At 41.9% G+C, this 22107-nt stretch overlaps 1 protein-coding gene across 1 annotated transcript; it reads right to left on the reverse strand.

The window, feature by feature from the left end:
• Window positions 1-846: 846 nt before the first annotated feature.
• On the reverse strand, window positions 847-21879 carry LOC127641602 (mucin-3A-like; the record flags this gene model as incomplete). The annotated part of the gene is made up of 11 exons (XM_052124583.1): window positions 847-1190; window positions 7680-7873; window positions 7977-8041; window positions 8137-10505; window positions 11069-11198; window positions 11566-11684; window positions 14539-14750; window positions 20399-20546; window positions 20664-20705; window positions 21484-21565; window positions 21787-21879. Coding segments are annotated over 11 exons (3600 nt in total), but the record flags the coding sequence as incomplete, so codon positions are not given.
• Window positions 21880-22107: the final 228 nt, after the last annotated feature.

Raw genomic sequence — 22107 nt, forward strand, 5'->3', positions numbered from 1 at the left:
GCATGTAGTCACCACGGTGGTACGGTTTAGGTTCTCATAATGGATGGTTGGATGAACCATTGGTTTAGTCAGATGTTTCTGCAGCCTCTGGTTGTCTTGGTAAGGATCTTCAGATTTACTATATGGGATGTTGTTGAGCATGCTCATAGACATGCTAACCCAAGGAAAACCTGCCTTGGGTTTTATAAACGGATAGTTTGCCTAAAATGATCTCATCTTTTACTCACCCTGAAGTCATTCCAAACCTCTATTACTTTTCACTGAAGGAGTTGTTTTAATGATTCGTGTGGATCGTCTTAATGCAATGGCAGTGTATGTGACTCTTTTTAATCATAAAAAGTACCCAAAAGGATCATAGAATTTTCTTTTGCTATTCGTGTGTCATGTTCCAAGTTTTCAGAAGATGAGAGAAAACCCAGAATTTAGGGCCTAACCCAAACTAATTCGACTTTTGGGTCCCTTTAAAGCAAGTTACTATCCACTTGCACCACTTTGAAAAAACACAAAGGGAATAAAACAATTTATTTAGTGTCCAGCATAAGAAATTTCATACAGGTTTGGAATGACATAAGGATGAGTATGTGATGACACAATTAAAATTTTTGGATTCATTAACCCTTTCAAAATATATAATATCAGCCTTTTTTATTTATTTATTATAAACATTTTGTTAATAAAATTACTGCACAGTACTTGAACATTATATTTTTATTTCAGGTAATGTACACACAAACACACATACACACACATTATATATATTTTGTTATATATGAATACATATTTTATATAATATACAGCAAATAATTTATTTTGTATAGTATACAGTCAGTAATGTATAATGGCTGTTGGTACTTTAAACTTAAAACACCTTTAAAATAATTAAAATGAAAACACTTTAAACAAAAACAAGCATTTGAAAACTATTGTGGGTTCTAGTATTTATTTAATAAATTAGAAAGTAAATTTTAGAAAGCATCATTAATTAAGAAGCTGTGTGCAATTTAATTGAATTCTGCCTAGTGTCATGTTTAATTTGGCTGTTCATCAGAAGTAAATGAGAAGAACAGGAAACAGGAACCAGATTATTTTTGTCATTCTAGTCTTCAGACAGGAAGTGCTGGATGTTGTGAAAGCAGTAGAGATGTTTGTTGTATTTGGTGCAGATGTTGTTACAGTTTCATTTCTTGCCACTGTGAAAAGTTTAATAATTAGTACATAAACCCATTAACTTGTAAATAATCATGTTTTTGTTATGTGTAACACTCTTTACACTTTTATGTGAATATTGTGGTTTCTCCACAAGTCTTCAGATTATGTCCCATTTTTCTAATGAATTCATTTGCATCCTAAGAATGGGTAAAATCTTGTGTGCCAATTTATATTTCTTCTACTGTGTGTCCTAAATAATCAACTGTATTTCTCTCAACCTCCTACTAAAATCAGAACCCACAGGACTTTGATAATGCGAAAAAATGGGTTCAAGCAATCCAGAGGCATCTTTACATCATGAAGACAGAACAGTAGCCACATTTGAAGTGGAATTTACAGTGGAGTCTAAAAGTCCACATGTGAACATGCTTCTATTCTACAATTTTCTTATTCAATAATTTTTTTCATTGCAAATTATATTATCAGCAAAATCATTTAAAGGTGTCGTTAACTTAAAAATTACAATTCTCATAATTTAATCACCCTTATGATTTCCCAGGTGTGTATGACTTTCTTTCCCCTTCTGTCACTCACTCAATGTTATGTCGATGTAGTGACACTAGGGGTCCCTCTTGGGAGCCCTAAATCACCTTCAAATCTTTGAGAAAATGGCAATGAAAATTGGCGAGTTGAATTTTCATGAAACTTCCCCAGACATATGGGTATAAAAGGGAGCTGGAATGCAGGATTCATTCAGATTTTTTCTTTGGAGACGAGTGGTTAAGTATCAGCGAGCTAAATCCACTGCAGTTCCAATTCACCTCTAAAGAAGCATTTGCTGTTGGAAATATGGCGCATTCCAGCGGCTTTCTCTCCATCTGCATGCTTTGTGCAGAGCAATGCCCCTGGGTGCTTCGACATTGCTACAAGAGTGTATTTCTCCTCTAAAGCATATATTTCCTCTATTAGAGCTAACATATTGACGTGAACGTCTTTTTAAAGATGCCTTTCCATCTTTGTGTAGTTCCTGGGTGTGGTCGTTACCTCTCCGCCTCTGATGAGCGCAATCACTGACTTACGTGTCTAGGCCGTAATCACATTGAGGAAGCATTCGTGAATGTTGACGTTGTCACTGCGAGAACGTGACCATGGCAACGTTGCGGTCACGGCTTTCCTTCCTCCGGGGGAAAGCCACTTCAGCTCATTCCCCGGTCCGCTCGTTTGCTCCCGTCCAGTTCTGGGATGAGACAGGCAGCTCGACTCAGTGCCAGCCTACTGTCTCTTTCGGAGCTCGCGGGTTGGATAAGATGTCGATTGCTGCATCAGAGAGTGCCTTGATGCCAGACGCTGAGGACTCCACCGGGCTGGTGCTTTCGGGTGTGCCGGCCCAGTCTGAGGCCGACGAGGAGCAGACCCCGGTAACCTCCTGTGATATACAGTGCATCCGAAAATTATTCACAGCGCTTCACTTTTTCCACATTTTGTTATGTTACAGCCTTATTCCAAAATTGATTAAATTCAGGAATTTCCTCAAAACAAAACATTTCTACAAACAATACCCCATAATGACAATGTGAAAGAAGTTTGTTTGAAATATTTGCACATGTATTAAAAAATCACATGTACATAAGTATTAACAGCCTTTGCTCAATACTTCGTTGAAGCACCTTTGGCACCAATTACAGCCTCAAGTATTTTTGTGTATGATGCTACAAGTTTGGCACAACTATTTTTGGACTGTTTCTCCCATTCTTTTTTGAAGAACCTCTCAAGCTCCATCAGGTTGGATGGGGAGCGTAGGTGCACAGCCATTTTCAGTTCTCTCCAGAGATGTTCAATCGGGTTCAAGTCTGGGCTCTGGCTGGGCCACTCAAGGACATTCACAGAGTTGTCCTGTAGCCACTCCTTTGTTATCTTTACTGAGTGCTTAGGGTTGTTGTCCTGTTGGAAGATGAACCTTCCCCCCAGTCTGAGGTCCAGAGCACTCTGGAGCAGGTTTTCATCAAGGATGTCTCTGTACATTGCTGCAGTCATCTTACCCTCAATCCTGAGTAGTCTCCCAGTTCCTGCCGCTGAAAAACATCCCCACAGCATGATGCTGCCACCACCATGCTTCACTGTATGGATGGTATTGGCCAGGTGATGAGCAGTGCCTGGTTTGCTCCAGACATTTAGCTTGCCATTCAGGCCAAAGTGTTCAATATTTGTTTCATCAGACCAGAGAATTTTGTTTCTCATGTCTGAGAGTCCTTCAGGTGCCTTTTGGCAAACTCCAGACGGGCTGTCATGTGCCTTTTATTGAGGAGTGGCTTCCGTCTGGCCACTCTACCATACAGGCCTGATTGGTGGAGTTTTGCATAGATGGTTGTTCTTCTGGAAGGTTCTCCTCTGTCCACAGAGAAATGCTGGAGCTCTGTCAGGGTGACCATTGGGTTCTTAGTCACCTCCCTGACTAAGGCCCTTCTCCCCCGATCGCTAAGTTTGGCCAGGCAGAAGCTCTAGGAAGAGTCCTGGTGGATCAAAACTTCTTCCATTTACGGTTGATGGAGGCCACTGTGCTCAATGGGACCTTCAATGCTGCAGAAATGTTTCTGTACCCTTCCCCAGATCTGTGCCTCGATACAATCCTGTCTCGGAGGTCTACAGACAATATCTTGGACTTCATGGCTTGGTTTGTGCTCTGACATGCACTGTTAACTGTAGGACCTTATATAGACAGGTGTGTGCCTTTCCAAATCATGTCCAATCAACTGAATTTACCACAGGTGGACTCCAATGTAGTTGTAGAAACATCTCAAGGATGATCAGTGGAAACAGGATGCACGTGCTCAATTTTGAGTGTCATGGCAAAGGCTGTGAATACTTATTTTCCATTTTTTATTTTTAATAAATTTGCAAAGATTTCAAACAAACTTCTTTCACATTGCCATTATGGGGTATTCTTTGTAGAATTTTGAGGAAAATAATGAATTTAATCCATTTTGGAATAAGGCTGTAACATAACAAAATGTGGAAGAAGTTAAGCGCTGTGAATACTTTCTGGATGCACTTTATCTTACATGGCAGTCTCCCTTCGGTAGACCCATGTCTCCCTTGGGCAGAGCCCTCTTTGCCCTGGTCACTGTGTTTATAGAGCTCCTCCCCATCGAAGGGCAGGACCTATCACCACGCCCCTTCCAAGTGAGGTATTTGCCACATGTTAACCCCCCCCTACCATGGTGTGGTATCCATGGGGTCTTTTCCCCCTGAAAGTATAGGAAAGGAAATTAACACATTCCCCATTGCATTTAATGAGCATTAAAAAGCCCCAGCTGAATCTAATACTCTGTGGAGAGAAAAATCTCCCACTCCCATATTTGATAGGCCCCCCCTTCCATGGATGTGGGGAGCTAAATGAAATATTTTGGGGCGTTGGGGGAGGCTACGTGCAGCCCAAGTGCATCTGTTCTTATGCTCGCAGTAGCCTATTTACACCTGCATTGGCAGTTCACGTAACACAGTTAAGCTGTTGTGGCATTTTGTATAGGGACCCCTAGTGTCACTACATCAACACAACGTTGAGTGAGTGAGAGGAGAACCTACGTTCCATGATGGAAGGAACAAGACGTTGTGTTCCTCTGGCCACAATGCTGTACTACCTGCTGAAATGCCCCCGACCTTATCTTGGCTCCTCAGCACAAAACCTGAATGAATTCTGCATTCCAGCTCCCTTTTATACCTGTGTGTCCAGGGGAGGGGCCTGCAAATTGCACTCGACAATTTTCATTGGCCTTTTCTCAAAGATTTGAAGGTGTTTTGGGGCTTCCAAGAGCGACCCCTAGTGTCACTACATCGACACAACATCTCGACCCCTCCATCAGTAAATGGAGGTTACAACAGTAACCGAGAGGTTCTTCACCATAACACATTTGAAGAAAATTATAAAAATATTTTAGCACAGTAGATCTTAAAAATGCAAGTGATTTGACTTTTGAAGCTCCAAAAATCACAGGCTCATGGATGAGCCCGAAGCCGAATACCTTATTCAGAAAGGCACAAATAATGATTTCAAAACGAATAACGGATTCATCTGAATAATATAAAAAATATTTGTATGACTGATTATCCAAAAGGCACAAGGAATCTCTGCAGCCAATATTTCTAAAGTGTAAACCTTGAAAATGCGTTCGTTGTGATTTCAGATTGGATGGGTCTGGTCTTGACTCCATTTGCGGTCTCTGTTAATTGTGCGCGTCTGGAGCGTGTCAAGTGTAACATTAAGGTCCACATCGTAAACACTGTTCTTGAACCCTGGTAAGTGGATATATAAATTTAACATTATTATTATTATTATTATTGATTATTATTATTATTATTATTATTATTATTATTATTTGTATTTATATTAAACTAAATAATGCAGTGGTGGTGGCGTACTGGGCTAAAGCACATAACCGGTAATCAGAAGGTTGTTGTTTCAATCCCCACAGTCAAATATTGTATAGATAGATTGCATATTGTATAATGTAAGAGTAACACTTAAAAATGGGCATTTAATTTCGTTTTAACAGAAATATGGTTTAAGCCCTGCCAACACCCGGTTATATCAAAATACAGAAATAGAGAAATTTGTCATATGAACAGATACAAATACAAATACAGAATATAGCTGCAAGCAGCAATACCGGGGTCAAGCCAATTATCGGCACAATTAGAGTCCGATGAACAGTGTATGAGGAGTTAGAAAAAGTAAACTTTCAATAATAAAAAAAAAAATTACTTTAAAATTAACAAAAAATAGCTAGTTAGAATAATAGAATTTTTGTCCAGTATCTGGCGCTGTTCTGAAACTTCTCAGGTATCAGATGGTTATCATGCAGGAAAGCGTGCAAAGTTATAAGTCAAAAAAGCAATTTTTCGATCTCCTGACCAGTAGGGGCCTGTGCGCCAAAACACTAAAGGTATCCGCAGGGCCTAAAGGGGATGACACATATCAAGTTTCATCCCTCAAATTGTTGCAGAGATACAGCCTCATGTTCAACTTTGCGCACTCTTTGTTGAATTCAGTGAAGCGCCAAACGGTATGGTTTATCAAAACTCTAGATGATGCAGGCCAATTTTCTTGCAAATCAGAGAAACAGTCTAGGCAAGTTCGAAAATGTATGTTTTTCAGAAAATTCTAAATGGCCAATGTCCAAAATTGTAGACATAGGTATTTTTCATATCGTTGGAATCCCTATAGGCCACTGAATCTAATGAGATTAATTTAATTATATTTTGTCAAACTGTTCAGAAGTTATAAGCAAAAATATTCGTGACCAGTAGGGGGCAGTGGACCAAAACATTGCAGGTATCCTCAGGGTCTAATGCTGATGACACATACCAAGTTTCGTCCTAATCCCTCAAAGCGTTCAGAGATACAGTGTATGAGCATTTAGAAAAAGTAAACTTTTAATCATAAAAACTAATTTACTTTAAAAATAACTAAAAATAGTTGCTTAGAATGTTTTTAGTATGTGGTGCCGTTCTGAAACTGCTCAGGTAGATGATGTCATATCGATGCAATCGAATAGTCTTGAGCCAAGGAATCAGAGGAAAAATTATTTTGTTTCTAGAATTCATTGTTCAAAAGTTATTAACATGAAAGTGAGTGCAAATTTGAGTTGGTGGTGCCAGAGGGTTTAAGGTAGAGATGTCAAATTGTGTGTGGTAACACATCAGACAGTCCTCTATCTGTGTGCCACATTTTATAACTTTCCTGGAAGGGGTTCTATGGGCTGCCAAAGACTCAAGAATGGAAGACTAAGAATAGGAAAATTAATGAAGCCACTTCGATGCTTGACGCCTACTAATAGGAAAACTAAAGAAAATAACAGGGGTCTTTCGCCCCTTTGTGGCTTGACCCCTAAAATGAAAACTAACAAAAACAATAGGGGTTTTTTGCCCCTTAGTAACTTGACACCTAATAATGGCTTTGCTGCACACCTCTAGTCAGCATAAATGTCATCCATACTGACTTCTGCTGTAAAATTAAAGAAACTCAATCATTTTTGTAGTGAAAAATATCAATATTTAACTTTTTAAAATCTACATCATCCTTCCAGTCATCAACATTATGTGATGTAATCACGTTGGCACAAGAAAAACGAAAACTGAGGCGCGTGCAACACACATGGAAGAGCAACACTACAAACAAGTGAGTAGAAGGACTTCTGTACAGAAGCTTTATTGATTTTACTTTAGATTTGTATTTATCTGTTTCATTACTCACAAAGGTGTGTTTGTGAGCTTATCCTAGATGTCTCAACCAAGAGAACAACATGAGATTATGTCCGTAACGTGTAAACACGAATACGTCACTAGAGATTGCGTGATCTCCTCCAAATAAATAGTCTTCAAAGTCAGCTCTTATGGCTAAAATTCTAAAGTGCTAAAGTGGCTGTCTGTATCGATGCCATTTCTATTAATACAGTTGGTAAACAAAAACACCAAAAATGTATCACAATATAAACTGTTTCTGATCTTTTCTATCCTCAAAGGATTGAACTCACCTGCCGTGATGCTGGAGGGGATGATATCAAGGAAGACTAAATAGGCAAATAGGGCAGATCTTAGGGATTCCACAGCACTGGTAATGTTTGGTACAACCGACTGATTTCTAAAGATCAGCTGTGTTTCAACATCTACTGTAGAAAGACTGGTTTCATTTCTCAGGTCTCTACGGATCATGCGAGCCACACCAGGCCTGGAGATAAAAGTAATAAAAGTAGAAATAAAACATAAAATAAGTAAAATTAACGGTGACACTGCACAAAAAAATTATTGTACACTTAAAATTGCAAACTTACTTGAATCGAATAATAATACACCTCAGGAAAGTAAATGGATATATTAGCAAATATCCTCGATTCAGCTTTAGGAAGAAAAAAAAAGGGTGAATTGACAATATTTAATTTCATGTTTCACAAAAGGAGAATGCTATATACAGTATATTAATTTGACAATTACCTCTATTGTAATATTTCTGAATAGACTTTGATAATCCAAAGTTGTTGGATCAGTCAATGCTGGAATAAAATTACGTCTAATTTGGATATTCAAAAACAAGAAGCCTTCTGAAGGCCCAGGAGGATCCTTGGATACAGTGGTGGTTTTGATAGCTGGCCGGGTTGTTGTAGTGGTTGAAGTAGTTTTTCTTGTAGCTTTTCTAGCTGTAGTGGGTATTCTTGTAGGTGATTTTGTCACAGGAGCTGTTTTCAGTGCTGCTGTTTTAGCAGGTAACTGAGTGGAGGAATTGAACTTGACAGTTGTTCCTTTGACCTTAGATGTCTGTGCAGCTGTCAGGCTTCCATGTAAAGAAGATGTAGGTGCTGCTGTTGTTATTAAAACAGTAGATGTTAGTGATGTTGATAGCACAGTAGATGTTGGTGCTATTGTTATGTTTGGAATAGTAAATGTTGATGCTTTTGGCCTAGTAGATCTGGAGGATTCTGTTAATGGCAGAGTAGCTCTTTGTGCTTTAGTTGTTGTTGGCACAGATGTTGGTGCCCCTGTTGTTTTTTGCACAGTAGATGTTTGTGTTGTTGTTGTTTGCACAGTAGTTGTTGGTTTGACTTTTGGCACAATAGATGTTTGTGCCACTGAAGTTGTTGGCACAGTAGATGTTTGTGCCACTGAAGTTGTTGGCACAGTAGATGTTGGTGCTGTTGTTAGCACAGTAGATGTCAGTGCTGTTATTGTTGGCACAGTAAATGTTTGTGCTACAGTAGTTGTTTGCACAGATGATGTTGGTGCTTCTGTTGTTATTGGCCCAGTAGATGTTGGTGGAGCTATTGTTGTTTGCAGAGTAAATGTTGTTGCCACTGTTGTTGTCTGCATATTAGATTTTGGTGCTACTGTTGTGGATGTTGTTGGCACTTTAGATGTTAGTGTTGCTGTTGCTGATTGCACAGTAGATGATGATGTTGAAGTTATTAGCGCAGTAGATGATGGTGCTGTTGTTGTTTGTAAAGTAGATGTTTGTGCTGCTGTTGTTGTTGGCAGAGTAGATGTTGGTGCAGCTGTTGATGTTGGTACAGAAAATGTTGGTGGTGATGTTGTTGTTGGCACAGTAGATGTTGATGCTGATATTGTTGGCACAGCAGATGTTTGTGCTGCTGTTGTAGTTGGCACAGTAGATGATTGAGTCACTGTTGTTGATGGCAGAGTAGATGTTGGTGTTCTGGTTGTTGGCACAGTGTATGTTTGTTCTGTTGTTGTTGGCAGAGAAGATATTGGTACTGTTGCTCTTGTTTGTACAGTAGATTTTGGTGCTACTGTTGTTGTTGGCATAATAGTCATTCTTCCTGCTGTTGTTGTTTGCACTGTAGATGTTAGTGCTGCTGCTGTTGTTGACACAGTAGATGCTGGTGCTATTGTTGTTTGCACAGTAGATGTTGGTACTGATATTCTTGTTGGTAGAGTAAATGTTTGAGCCACTGTTGTTGTTGGCAAAGTAGACGTTGGTGCTGCTGTTGTTATTGGCAAAGCAGATGATAGAACTGCTATTGTTTTTGGCACAGTAGATGTTTGTGATGATGTTGTTGTTTGCACACTATAAGTTGGTGCTGTTGTTGTTGGCACAGTAGATGTTTGTGCTAAAGTATTTGTTGGCACAGATGTTGTTGGTGCTGCTGTTGTTTTTGTTCCAGTAGATGTTGGTGGAGCTATTGTTGTTTGCAGAGTAAAAGTTGTTGCCACTGTTGTTGTCTGCATATTAGATTTTGGTGCTACTGTTGTGGATGGCAGAGTATATGTTTGTGCTGATGTTGTTGTTGGCACTTTAGATGTTAGTGTTGCTGTTGCTGATGGCACAGTAGATGTTGGTGCTGCTGTAGTTTTTGGTAAAGTAAATGTTTGTTTTGTGGTTGCTGCCAGAGTTGATGTTTGTGCTGTTGTTGTTGTTGGCATATTAGATGTTGGTGCAGCTGTTGTTGTTTGCACAGTAGATTTTTCTACTATTGTTGTTGACAGAGTAGATGCTGGTGCTGTTGTTGTTGGCACTGTAGATGTTGCTTCTGCTGTTGTTGTTGGCAGAGTAGAGGTTTGTGCTGCTGCTGCTGCTGTTTTTGTTGGCCCAGTAGATTTTAGCACTCTTGTTGTTTGCACAGTAGCTATTTGTGATGTTGTTGTTGTGGAATCAGAAGATGTTGGTGGTGCTTTTGTTGTTGTTGTTGTTGTTTTTGTTGGTGCAGTAGATGTTGGTTCTGCTTTTATACGCACAGTAGATGTTGGTGCTTCTGCTGTAGTTGTTAGCACATTAGATGTTGGTGCTGTTGTTGTTGGCACATTAGATGTTGGTGCAGCTCTTGTTGTTGGCGCTGTAGATGTTGCTTCTGCTGTTGTTGTTGGCAGAGTAGATGTTAGTGCTGCTGCTGTTGTTTTTGGCCCAGTAGATGTTGGTGCTCTTGTTGTATACACAGTAGCTATTTGTGCTGTTGTTGCTGTGGAATAAGAAGATGTTGGTGGTGCTTTTGTTGGTGTTGTTGTTTTTGTTGGTGCATTAGATGTTGGTGCTACCGTAGTTGTTGGCTTAGTAGATTTTGGTGCTGCTGTTGTTATTACAGAAGATGTTGATGCTGCTGTAGTTGTTGGCTCAGTAGATGCTGGTGATGTTGTTGTTTTCACAGTAGTTGTTGGTTCTGCTGTAGTTATTGGCACAGTAGATGTTGGTTCTGCTGTTGTTGTTACAGCAGATGTTAGAGCTGCTGTAGTTTTAGGTACAGTAGATATTGGTGCTGCTGTAGTTTTTGGCACAGTAGATGTTGGTGCTGTTGTTGCTGGCACATTAGAGATTTGTGCTGTTGTTGTTGTGGACTCAGAAGGTGTTGGTGGTGCTGATGTTGTTGTTGGCAGAGTAGATGTTGGTTCTGCTGTTGTTGGCACAGTAGATGTTTGAGACACTGTTGTTGTTGTTGGTAGAGTAGATGTTGGATTTGTGGCTGTTGCCAGAGTGGATGTTCGTACTTTTTTTTTTGTTGGCACATTAGATGTTGGTGCAGCTCTTGTTGTTTGCACAGTAGATTTTGCTTCTGTGGTTGTTGACAGAGTAGATGCGGGTGTTGTTGTTGTTGGCGCTGTAGTTGTTGGTTCTGCTGTATTTGTTGGCACAGTAGATGTTGGTTCTGCTTTTGTTGGCACAGTAGATGTTGGTTCTGCTGTTGTTGTTACAGCAGATGTTGGTGCTGCTGTAGTTGTTGGCACAATAGATGTTGGTGCTGCTGTAGTTTTTGGTAAAGTAGATGTTTGTTTTGTGGTTGCTGCCAAAGTGGATGTTCGTGCTGTTGTTGTTGTTGGCACATTAGATGTTGGTGCAGCTGTTGTTGTTTGCACAGTAGATATTTCTGCTGTTGTTGTTGACAGAGTAGATGCTAGTGCTGTTGTTGTTGGTGCTGTAGATGTTGCTTCTGCTGTTGTTGTTGGCAGAGTAGATGTTTGTTCTGATGCTGCTGTTGTTGTTGGCCCAGTAGATGTTAGCGCTCTTGTTGTTTGCACAGTAGCTATTTGTGCTGTTTTTGCTGTGGAATCAGAAGATGTTGGTGGTGATTTTGTTGTTGTTTTTGTTGGTGCAGTAGATGTTGGTTCTGCTGTTGTAAGCTCAATAGATGTTAGTGCAGCTGTTGTTGTTTGCACAGTAGATGTTGCTGCTGTTGTTGTTATCACAGTAGATGCTAGTGATGTTGTTGTTGGCACAGTAGAGGTTTGTGCTATTGTTGTTTTGGACTCAGAAGGTGTTGGTAGTGCAGATGTTGTTGTTGGCAGAGTAGATGTTGGTTCTGCTGTTGCTGGCACAGTAGATGTTTGAGACATTGTTGTTGTTGGTAAAGTAGATGTTGGTTTTGTGGTTGCAGCTAGAGTGGATGTTTGTGCTGTTTTTGCTGTTGGCACAATAGATGTTGGTGCAGCTGTTGTTGTTTGCACAGTAGATTTTGCTTCTGCTGCCGTTGTTGTTACAGCAAATGTTGATGCTGCTGTAATTATTGGCTCAGTAGATGTTGGTTCTGCTGTTGTTGGCACAGTAGATGTTGTTTCTGCTGTTGTTGATACAGCAGATGTTGGTGCTGCTGTAGTTGTTGGCACAGTAGATGTTGGTGCTGTTGTTGTGGACTCAGAAGATGCTGGTGGTGCTGATGTTGTTGTTGGCAGAGTAGATGTTGGTGCTGCTGTGTATGTTTGCCCAGCAGATATTGCTGCTGTTGTTGTTGACAGAGTAGATGCTGGTGCTGTTGTTGTTGGTGCTGTAGATGTTGCTTCTGCTGTTGTTTTTGGCAGAGTAGATGTTGGTGCTGTTGTTGTTTGCACAGTAGCAATTTGTGCTATTTTTGCTGTGGACTCAGAAGGTGTTGGTGGTGCTGATGTTGTTGTTGGCAGAGTAGATGTTGGTACTGCTGTTGTTGGCACAGTAGATGTTTGAGACACTGTTGTTGTTGTTGGTAAAGTAGATGTTGGTTTTGTGGCTGTTGCCAGAGTGGATGTTCGTGCTTTTTTTGTTGTTGGCACATTAGATGTTGGTGCAGCTCTTGTTGTTTGCACAGTAGATTTTGCTTCTGTTGTTGTTGACAGAGTAGATGCGGGTGTTGTTGTTGTTGGCGCAGTAGATGTTGCATCTGCTGCTGTTGTTGTTATAGCAGATGGTGATGCTGCTGTACTTATTGGCTCAGTAGATGTTGGTTCTGCTGTTGTTGGCACAGTAGATGTTGGTTCTGCTGTTGTTGTTACAGCAGATGTTGGTGCTGCTTTAGATGTTGGCACAGTAAATGTTGGTGCTGTTGTTGCTGGCATAGTAGAGGTTTGTGCTGTTGTTGTTGTGGACTCAGAAGATGCTGGTGGTGCTGATGTGGTTCTAGGCAGAGTAGATGTTGGTGCTGCTGTTGTTGTTTGCACAATAGATGTTGGTGCTTTTGTTGCTGGTACAGAAGAGGTTTGTGCTGTTGTTGTTTTGGACTCAGAAGGTGTTGGTGGTGCTGATGTTGTTACAGCAGATGTTGATGCTGCTGTAGTTGTTATCTCAGTAGATGTTGGTGCTATAGTTATTGAAACAGTAGATGCTGGTGATGTTGTTGTCACAGTAGTTGTTGGATCTGCTGAAGTTATTGGCACAGTAGATGTTTGTTCTGCTATTCTTGGCACAGTAGATGTTGGTTCTGCTGTTGTTGGCACAGTAGATGTTGGTTCTGAGGTTGTTGTTACAGCAGATGTTGGTGCTGCTGTAGTTGTTGGCACAGTAGATGTTGTTGGTGCTGTAGTTTTTGGTACAGTAGATGTTGGTGCTGTTGTTACTGACAGAGTAGAGGTTTGTGCTGTTTTTGTTGTGGACTCAGAAGATGTTGGTGGTGCTGATGTTGTTGTTGGCAGAGTAGATGTTGTTGCTGCTGTAGTTGTTGGCACAGTAGTTGTTGCTTCTGCTGTTGTTGTTGGCAGAGTAGATGTTGGTGTTGTCAATGTATATTTGTCTGCTGTTCTTGTTGCAGACTCAGAAGATGTTGGTGGTGCTGATGTTGTTGTTGGCAGAGTAGATGTTGTTGCTGCTGTAGTTGTTGGCACAGTAGTTGTTGCTTCTGCTGTTGTTATTGGCAGAGTAGATGTTTGTTCTGCTGTTGTTGTTACAGCAGATGTTAGTGCTGCTGTTGTTGTTGGCTCAGTAGATGTTGGTGCTGTTGTTGCTGACTCAGTAGATGCTGGTGATGTTATTGTTGGCACAGTAGTTGTTGGTTCTGCTGTAGTTGTTGGCACCGTAGATGTTTGTTCTGCTGTTGTTGGCACAGTATATGTTGTATCTGCTATTGTTGTTACAGCAGATGTTGGTTCTGCTGTAGTTGTTGGCACCGTAGATGTTTGTTCTGCTGTTGTTGGCACAGTATATGTTGTATCTGCTATTGTTGTTACAGCAGATTTTTGTGCTGCTGTAGATGTTTGTACTGTTGTTGGTTTGGACTCAGAAGATGCTGGTGGTGCTGATGTTGTTGTTGGCAGAGAAGATGTTCGTGCTGTTGGTGCTGTCAATGTAGATTTGTCTGTTGTTGTTGATGTAGACTCAGAAGATGTTGGTGGTGCTGCTGTAGTTGTTGGCACAAAAGGTGTTGCTTCTGCTGTTGTTGTTACAGCAGATGTTGATGCTGCTGTAGATGTTGGTGCTGTTGTTGGCACAGTAGATGTTGGTGCTGCTGTAGTTTTTGGCACAGTAGATGTTGGTGCTGTTGTTGCTGGTACAGTAGAGGTGTGTGCAGTTGTTGTTTTGGACTCAGAAGGTCTTGGTGGTGCTGATGTTGTTGTTGGCAGAGTAGATGTTGGTTCTGCTGTTGTTGTTACAGCAAATGTTTGTGATACTGTAGTTTTTGGCTCAGTAGACGTTGGTGCTGTTGTTGTTGACACAGTAGATGCTGGTGATGTTGTTGTTGGCACAGTAGTTGTTGGTTCTGCTGTAGTTGTTGGCATCGTAGATGTTGGTTCTGATGTTCTTGGCACAGTAGATCTTGGTTCTGCTGTTGTTGTTACAGCAAATATTGGTGCTGCTGTAGTTCTTGACACAGTATATGTTGGTGCCGCTGTAGTTTTTGGCATTGCAGATGTTGGTGCTGTTGTTGCTGGCACAGTAGAGGTTTGTGCTGTTGTTGTTTTGGACTCAGAAGGTATTGGTGGTGCTGATGTTGTTGTTGGCAGAGTAGATGTTGATTCTGCTGTTGCTGGCACAGTAGATGTTTGAGACACTGTTGTTGTTGGTAAAGTAGATGTTTGTTTTGTGGTTGCTGCCAGAGTGGATATTTGTGCTGTTTTTGTTGTTGGCATATTAGATGTTGGTGCAGCTGTTGTTGTTTGCACAGTAGATTTTGATTCTGTGGTTGTTGACAGAGTAGATGCAGGTGCTGTTGTTGCTGGCGCTGTAGATGTTGCTTCTGCTGCTCTTGTTGTTACAGCAGATTTTGATGCTGCTGTAGTTATTTGTTCAGTAGATGTTGGTGCTGCTGTAGTTGTTGGCACAGTAGATGTTGGTGCTGTTGTTGCAGGCACAGTAGAGGTTTGTGCTGTTGTTGTTATTGACTCAGAAGGTGTTGGTGGTGCTGATGTTGTCACAGTAGTTGTTGGTTCTTCTGTAGTTGTTGGCAACATAGATGTTGGTTCTGCTGTTGTTGGCACGGTAGATGTTGATTCTGCTGTTGTTGTTACAGCAGATGTTGATGCTACTGTAGTTATTGGCCCAGTAGATGTAGGTGCTGCTGTAGTTGTTGGCTCAGTAGATGTTGGTGCTGCTGTTGTTGTTGTTGTTACAGCAGATGTTGATGCTGCTGTAGTTGTTGGCACAGTAGATATTGGTGCTGCTGTAGTTTTTGGCACAGTAGATTTTGGTGCTGTTGTTGCTGGCACAGTAGAGGTTTGTGCTGTTGTTGTTTTGGACTCAGAAGGTGTTGGTGGTGCTGATGTTGTTGTTGGCAGAGTAGATGTTGGTTCTGCTGTTGTTGGCACAGTAGATGTTTGAGACACTGTTGTTGTTGGTAAAGTAGATGTTGGTTTTGTGGTTGCTGCCAGAGTGGATGTTCTTGCTGTTTTTGTAGTTGGCACATTAGATGTTGGTGCAGCTGTTGTTGTTTGCACAGTCGATTTTTCTTCTGTGGTTGTTGACAGAGTAGATGCGGGTGCGGTTGTTGTTGGTGCTGTAGATGTTGCTTCTGCTGCTCTTGTTATCACAGCAGATGTTGATACTGCTGTAGTTATTGGCTCAGTAGATGTTGGTGCTGCTGTAGTTGTTGGCACAGTAGATGTTGATGCTGCTGTAGTTGTTGGCACAGTAGATGTTGGTGCTGTTGTTGCTGGCACAGTAGAGTTTTGTGCTGTTGTTGTTATTGACTCAGAAGGTGTTGGTGGTGCTGATGTTGTCACAGTAGTTGTTGGTTCTTCTGTAGCTGTTGGCAACGTAGATGTTGGTTCTGCTGTTGTTGGCACAGTAGATGTTGGTTCTGTTGTTGTTACAGCAGATGTTTGTGCTGCTGTAGTTTTTGGCTCAGTAGACGTTGGTGCTGTTGTTGTTGACACAGTAGATGCTGGTGATGTTGTTGTTGGCACAGTAGTTGTTGGTTCTGCTGTAGTTGTTGGCATCGTAGATGTTGGTTCTGATGTTGTTGGCAAAGTAGATGTTGGTTCTGCTGTTGTTGTTACAGCAGATGTTGGTGCTGCTGAAGTTGTTGGCATTGTATATGTTGGTGCTGTTGTTAGTGGGACAGTAGAGTTTTGTGCTGTTGTTGTTATTGACTCAGAAGGTGTTAGTGGTGCTGATGTTGTCACAGTAGTTGTTGGTTCTTCTGTAGCTGTTGGCAACGTAGATGTTGGTTCTGCTGTTGTTGGCACAGTAGATGTTGGTTCTGTTGTTGTTGTTACAACAGATGTTTGTGCTGCTGTAGTTTTTGGCTCAGTAGACGTTGGTGCTGTTGTTGTTGACACAGTAGATGCTGGTGATGTTGTTGTTGGCACAGTAGTTGTTGGTTCTGCTGTAGTTGTTGGCATCGTAGATGTTGGTTCTGATGTTGTTGGCAAAGTAGATGTTGGTTCTGCTGTTGTTGTTACAGCAGATGTTGGTGCTGCTGAAGTTGTTGGCATTGTAGATGTTGGTGCTGTTGTTAGTGGGACAGTAGAGGTTTGTGCTGTTGTTGTTTTGGAATCAGAAGTTGTTGGTGGTGCTGATGTTGTTGTTGGCAGAGTAGATGTTGGTTCTGCTGTTGTTGGCACAGTAGATGTTTGAGACACTGTTGTTGTTGGTAAAGTAGATGTTGGTTTTGTGGTTGCTGCCAGAGTGGAAATTCGTGCTGTTTTTGTAGATGTTGTTGTTTGCACAGTAGATTTTTCTTCTGTGGTTGTTGACAGAGTAGATGCGTGTGCTGTTGTTGTTGGCACTGTAGATGTTGCTTCTGTTGCTCTTGTTGTTACAGCAGATGTTGATACTGCTGTAGTTATTGGCTCAGTAGATGTTGGTGCTGCTGTAGTTGTTGGCACTGTAGATGTTGGTGCTGCTGTAGTTGTTGGCACAGTAGATGTTGGTGCTGTTGTTGCTGGCAAAGTAGAGGTTTGTGCTGTTGTTGTTTTTGACTCCGAAGGTGTTGGTGGTGCTGATGTTGTCACAGTAGTTGTTGGTTCTTCTGTAGTTGTTGGCAACGTAGATGTTGGTTCTGCTGTTGTTGGCACAGTAGATGTTGGTTCTGTTGTTGTTGTTACAGCAGATGTTTGTGCTGCTGTAGTTTTTGGCTCAGTAGACGTTGGTGCTGTTGTTGTTGACACAGTAAATGCTGGTGATGTTGTTGTTGGCACAGTAGTTATTGGTTCTGCTGTAGTTGTTGGCATCGTAGATGTTGGTTCTGATGTTGTTGGCAAAGTAGATGTTGGTTCTGCTGATGTTGTTACAGCAGATGTTGGTGCTGCTGAAGTTGTTGGCACAGTACATGTTGGTGACACTGTAGTTTTTGGCATTGTAGATGTTGGTGCTGCTGTAGTTGTTGGGACAGTAGTTGTTGCTTCTGCTGTTGTTGGCACAGTAGATGTTGGTGCTTTTGTTGCTGGCACAGTAGAGGTTTGTGCTGTTGTTTTATGGGACTCAGAAGATGTTGGTTGGGCTGATGTTGTTGTTTGCAGAGTAGATGTTGGTTCTGTAGTTGTTGGCACAGTAGATGTTTGAGACACTGTTGTTGGTAAAGTAGATGTTGGTTTTGTGGTTGCTGCCAGAGTGGATGTTCTTGCTGTTTTTGTTGTTGGCACATTAGATGTTGGTGCAGATGTTGTTGTTTGCACAGTAGATTTTTCTTCTGTGGTTGTTGACAGAGTAGAAGCGTGTGCTGTTGTTGTTGGCGCTGTAGATGTTGCTTCTGCTGCTCTTGTTGTTACAGCAAATGTTGATGCTGCTGTTGTTATTGGCTCAGTAGATGTTGGTTCTGCTGTTGTTGGCACAGTAGATGTTGGTTCTGCTGTTGTTGTTATAGCAGATGTTGGTGCTGCTGTAGATATTGGCACAGTAGATGTTGGTGCTGTTGTTGCTGGCATAGTAGAGGTTTGTGCTGTTGTTGTTTTGGACTCAGAAGATGCTGGTGGTGCTGATGTTGTTGTTGGCAGAGTAGATTTTGGTGCTGCTGTAGTTTTTGGCACAGTAGTTGTTGCTTCTGAGGTTGTTGTTACAGAAGATGTTGGTGCTGCTGTAGTTGTTGGCACAGTAGATGTTGGTGCTGCTGTGGTTTTTGGCACAGTAGAAGTTGGTACTGTTGTTGCTGGCACAGTAGAGGTTTGTGCTGTTGTTGTTGTGGACTCAGAAGATGTTGGTGTTGCTGATGTTGTTGTTGGCAGAGTAGATGTTGGTTCTGCTGTTGTTGGCACAGCAGATGTTTGAGACACTGTTGTTGTTGGTAAAGTAGATGTTGGTTTTGTGGTTGCTGCCAGAGTGGATGTTCTTGCTGTTTTTGTAGTTGGCACATTAGATGTTGGTGCAGCTGTTGTTGTTTGCACAGTCGATGTTTCTTTGGTGGTTGTTGACAGAGTAGATGCTGATGCTGTTGTTGGCGCTGTAGATGTTGCTTCTGCTGCTCTTGTTGTTACAGCAGATTTTGATGCTGCTGTAGTTATTGGCTCAGTAGATGTTGCTGCTGTTGTTTTTGACAGAGTAGATGCTGGTGCTGTTGTTGTTGGCGCTGTAGATGTTGCTTCTGCTGTTGTTTTTGGCCCAGTAGATCTTGGTGCTCTTGTTGTTTGCAAAGCAGCTATTTGTGCTGTTGTTGCTGTGGAATCAGAAAATGTTGGTGGTACATTTGTTGTTGTTGTTGTTTTTGTTGGTGCAGTAGATGTTGGTGCTGTTGTCGTTGTTACAGCAGATGTTGATGCTGCTGTTGTTGTTGGCTCAGTAGATGTTGGTGCTGTTGTTATTGACACAGTAGATGCTGGTGATGTTGTTGTTGTCACAGTAGTTGTTGGTTCTGCTATAGTTATTGGAACAGTAGATGTTTGTTCTACTGTTGTTGTTAAAGCAGATGTTGGTGCTGCTGTAGTTGTTGGCACAGTAGATGTTGGTGCTGCTGTAGTTTTTGGCACAGTAGATGTTGGTTCTGCTGTTGTTGGCAAAGTAGATGTTTGAGACTCTGTTGTTGTTGGTAAAGTAGATGTTGGTTTTGTGGTTGCTGCCAGAGTGAATGTTCTTGCTGTTTTTGTAGTTGGCACATTAGATGTTGGTGCAGCTGTTGTTGTTTGCACAGTCGATTTTTCTTTGGTGGTTGTTGACAGAGTAGATGCAGTTGCGGTTGTCGTTGGCGCTGTAGATGTTGCTTCTGCTGCTCTTGTTGTTACAGCAGATTTTGATGCTGCTGTAGTTATTGGCTCAGTATATGTTGGTTCTGCTGTTGTTGGCACACTAGATGTTGGTTCTCCTGTTGTTGTTACAGCAGATGTTGGTGCTGCAGTAGATGCTGGAACAGTAGATGTTGGTGCTGTTGATGCTGGCATAGCAGAGGTTTGTGCTGTTATTGTTGTGGACTCAGAAGATGTTGGTGTTGCTGATGTTGTTGTTGGCAGAGTAGATGTTTGTGCTGCTGTAGTTGTTGGCACAGTAGTTGTTGCTTCTGCTGTTGTTGGCACAGTAGATGTTGGTGCTGCTGTTGTTGATACATCAGATGTTGGTGCTGCTGTAGTTGTTGGCACAGTAGATGTTGGTGCTGCTGTAGTTTTTGGCACAGTAGATGTTGGTGCTGTTGTTGCTGGCACATTTGAGGTTTGTGCTGTTGTTGTTGTGGACTCAGAAGATGTTGGTGTTGCTGATGTTGTTGTTGGCAGAGTAGATGTTGGTTCTGCTGTTGTTGGCACAGTAGATGTTTGAGACACTGTTGTTGTTGGTAAAGTTGATGTTGGTTTTGTGGTTGCTGCCAGAGTGGATGTTCTTGCTGTTTTTGTAGGTGGCACATTAGATGTTGGTGCAGCTGTTGTTGTTTGCACAGTCGATTTTTCTTCTGTGGTTGTTGACAGAGTAGATGCGGGTGCTGTTGTTGTTGGCGCTGTAGATGTTGGTTCTGCTGTTGTTGGCACAGTAGATGTTGGTGCTGTTGTTGCTGGCACAGTAGAGGTTTGTGCTGTTGTTGTTGTGGACTCAGAAGATGCTGGTGGTGCTGATGTTGTTGTTGGCAGAGTAGATTTTGGTGCTGCTGTAGTTGTTGGCACAGTAGTTGTTGCTTCTGAGGTTGTTGTTACAGAAGATGTTGGTGCTGCTGTAGTTGTTGACACAGTAGATGTTGGTGCTCCTGTGGTTTTTGGCACAGTAGATGTTGGTGCTGTTTTTGCTGGCACAGTAGAGGTTTGTGCTGTTGTTGTTGTGGACTCAGAAGATGTTGGTGGTGCTGATGTTGTTGTTGACAGAGCAGATGTTGGTGCTGCTGTAGTTGTTGGCACAGTCAATTTTTCTTCTGCTGCTCTAGTTGTTACAGCAGATTTTGATGCTGCTGTAGTTATTGGCTCAGTAGATGTTGGTTCTGCTGTTGTTGGCACACTAGATGTTGGTACTCCTGTGGTTGTTACAGCAGATGTTGGTGCTGCAGTAGATGTTGGCATAGCAGAGGTTTGTGCTGTTATTGTTGTGGACTCAGAAGATGCTGGTGTTGCTGATGTTGTTGTTGGCAGAGTAGATGTTGGTGCTGCTGTAGTTGTTGCTTCGGCTGTTGTTGGCTCAGTAGATGTTGGTGCAGCTGTTGTTGTTACATCAGATGTTGGTGCTGCTGTAGTTGTTGGCACAGTAGGTGTTGGTGCTGCTGTTGTTTTAGGCACAGTAGATGTTGGTGCTGTTGTTGCTGGCACAGTAGAGGTTTGTGCTGTTGTTGTTGTGGACTCAGAAGATGTTGGTGGTGCTGATGTTGTTGTTGGCAGAGTAGATGTTAGTTCTGCTGTTGTTGGCACAGTAGTTGTTGCTTCTGCTGTTGTTGGCACAGTAGATGTTGGTGCTGCTGTTGTTGTTACATCAGATGTTGGTGCTGCTGTAGTTGTTGGCACAGTAGCTGTTGGTGCTGCTGTAGTTGTTGGCACAGTAGCTGTTGGTGCTGCTGTAGTTTTTGGCACAGTAGATGTTGGTGCTGTTGTTGCTGGCACAGTAGAGGTTTGTGCTGTTGTTGTTGTGGACTCAGAAGATGTTGGTGGTGCTGATGTTGTTATTGGCAGAGTAAATGTTAGTTCTGCTGTTGTTGGCACAGTAGATGTTTGAGACATTGTTGTTGTTGGTAAAGTAGATGTTGGTTTTGTGGTTGCTGCCAGAGTGGATGTTCTTGCTGTTTTTGTTATTGGCATATTAGATGTTGGTGAAGCTGCTGTTGTTTGCACAGTCGATTTTGCTGCTGTGGTTGTTGACTGAGTAGATGCGGGTGCTGTTGTTGTTGGCGCTGTAGATGTTGCTTCTGCTGCTCTTGTTGTTACAGCAGATTTTGATGCTGCTGTAGTTATTGGCTCAGTATATGTTGGTTCTGCTGTTGTTGGCACACTAGATGTTGATTCTCCTGTTGTTGTTACAGCAGATGTTGGTGCTGCAGTAGATGTTGGAACGGTAGATGTTGGTGCTGTTGATGCTGGCATAGTAGGGATTTGTGCTGTTATTGTTGTGGACTCAGAAGATGTTGGTGTTGCTGATGTTGTTGTTGGCAGAGTAGATGTTTGTGCTGTTATTGTTGTGGACTCAGAAGATGTTGGTGTTGCTGATGTAGTTGTTGGCACAGTAGTTGTTGCTTCTGCTGTTGTTGGCACAGTAGATGTTGGTGCTGCTGTTGTTGATACATCAGACGTTGGTGCTGATGTAGTTGTTGGCACAGTAGATGTTGGTGCTGCTGTAGTTTTTGGCACAGTAGATGTTGGTGCTGTTGTTGCTGGCACATTTGAGGTTTGTGCTGTTGTTGTTGTGGACTCAGAAGATGTTGGTGTTGCTGATGTTGTTGTTGGCAGAGTAGATGTTGG

This window comes from Xyrauchen texanus, unplaced genomic scaffold, assembly GCF_025860055.1.
Source record: "Xyrauchen texanus isolate HMW12.3.18 unplaced genomic scaffold, RBS_HiC_50CHRs HiC_scaffold_113, whole genome shotgun sequence".
Taxonomy (NCBI): Eukaryota; Metazoa; Chordata; class Actinopteri; order Cypriniformes; family Catostomidae; genus Xyrauchen; species Xyrauchen texanus.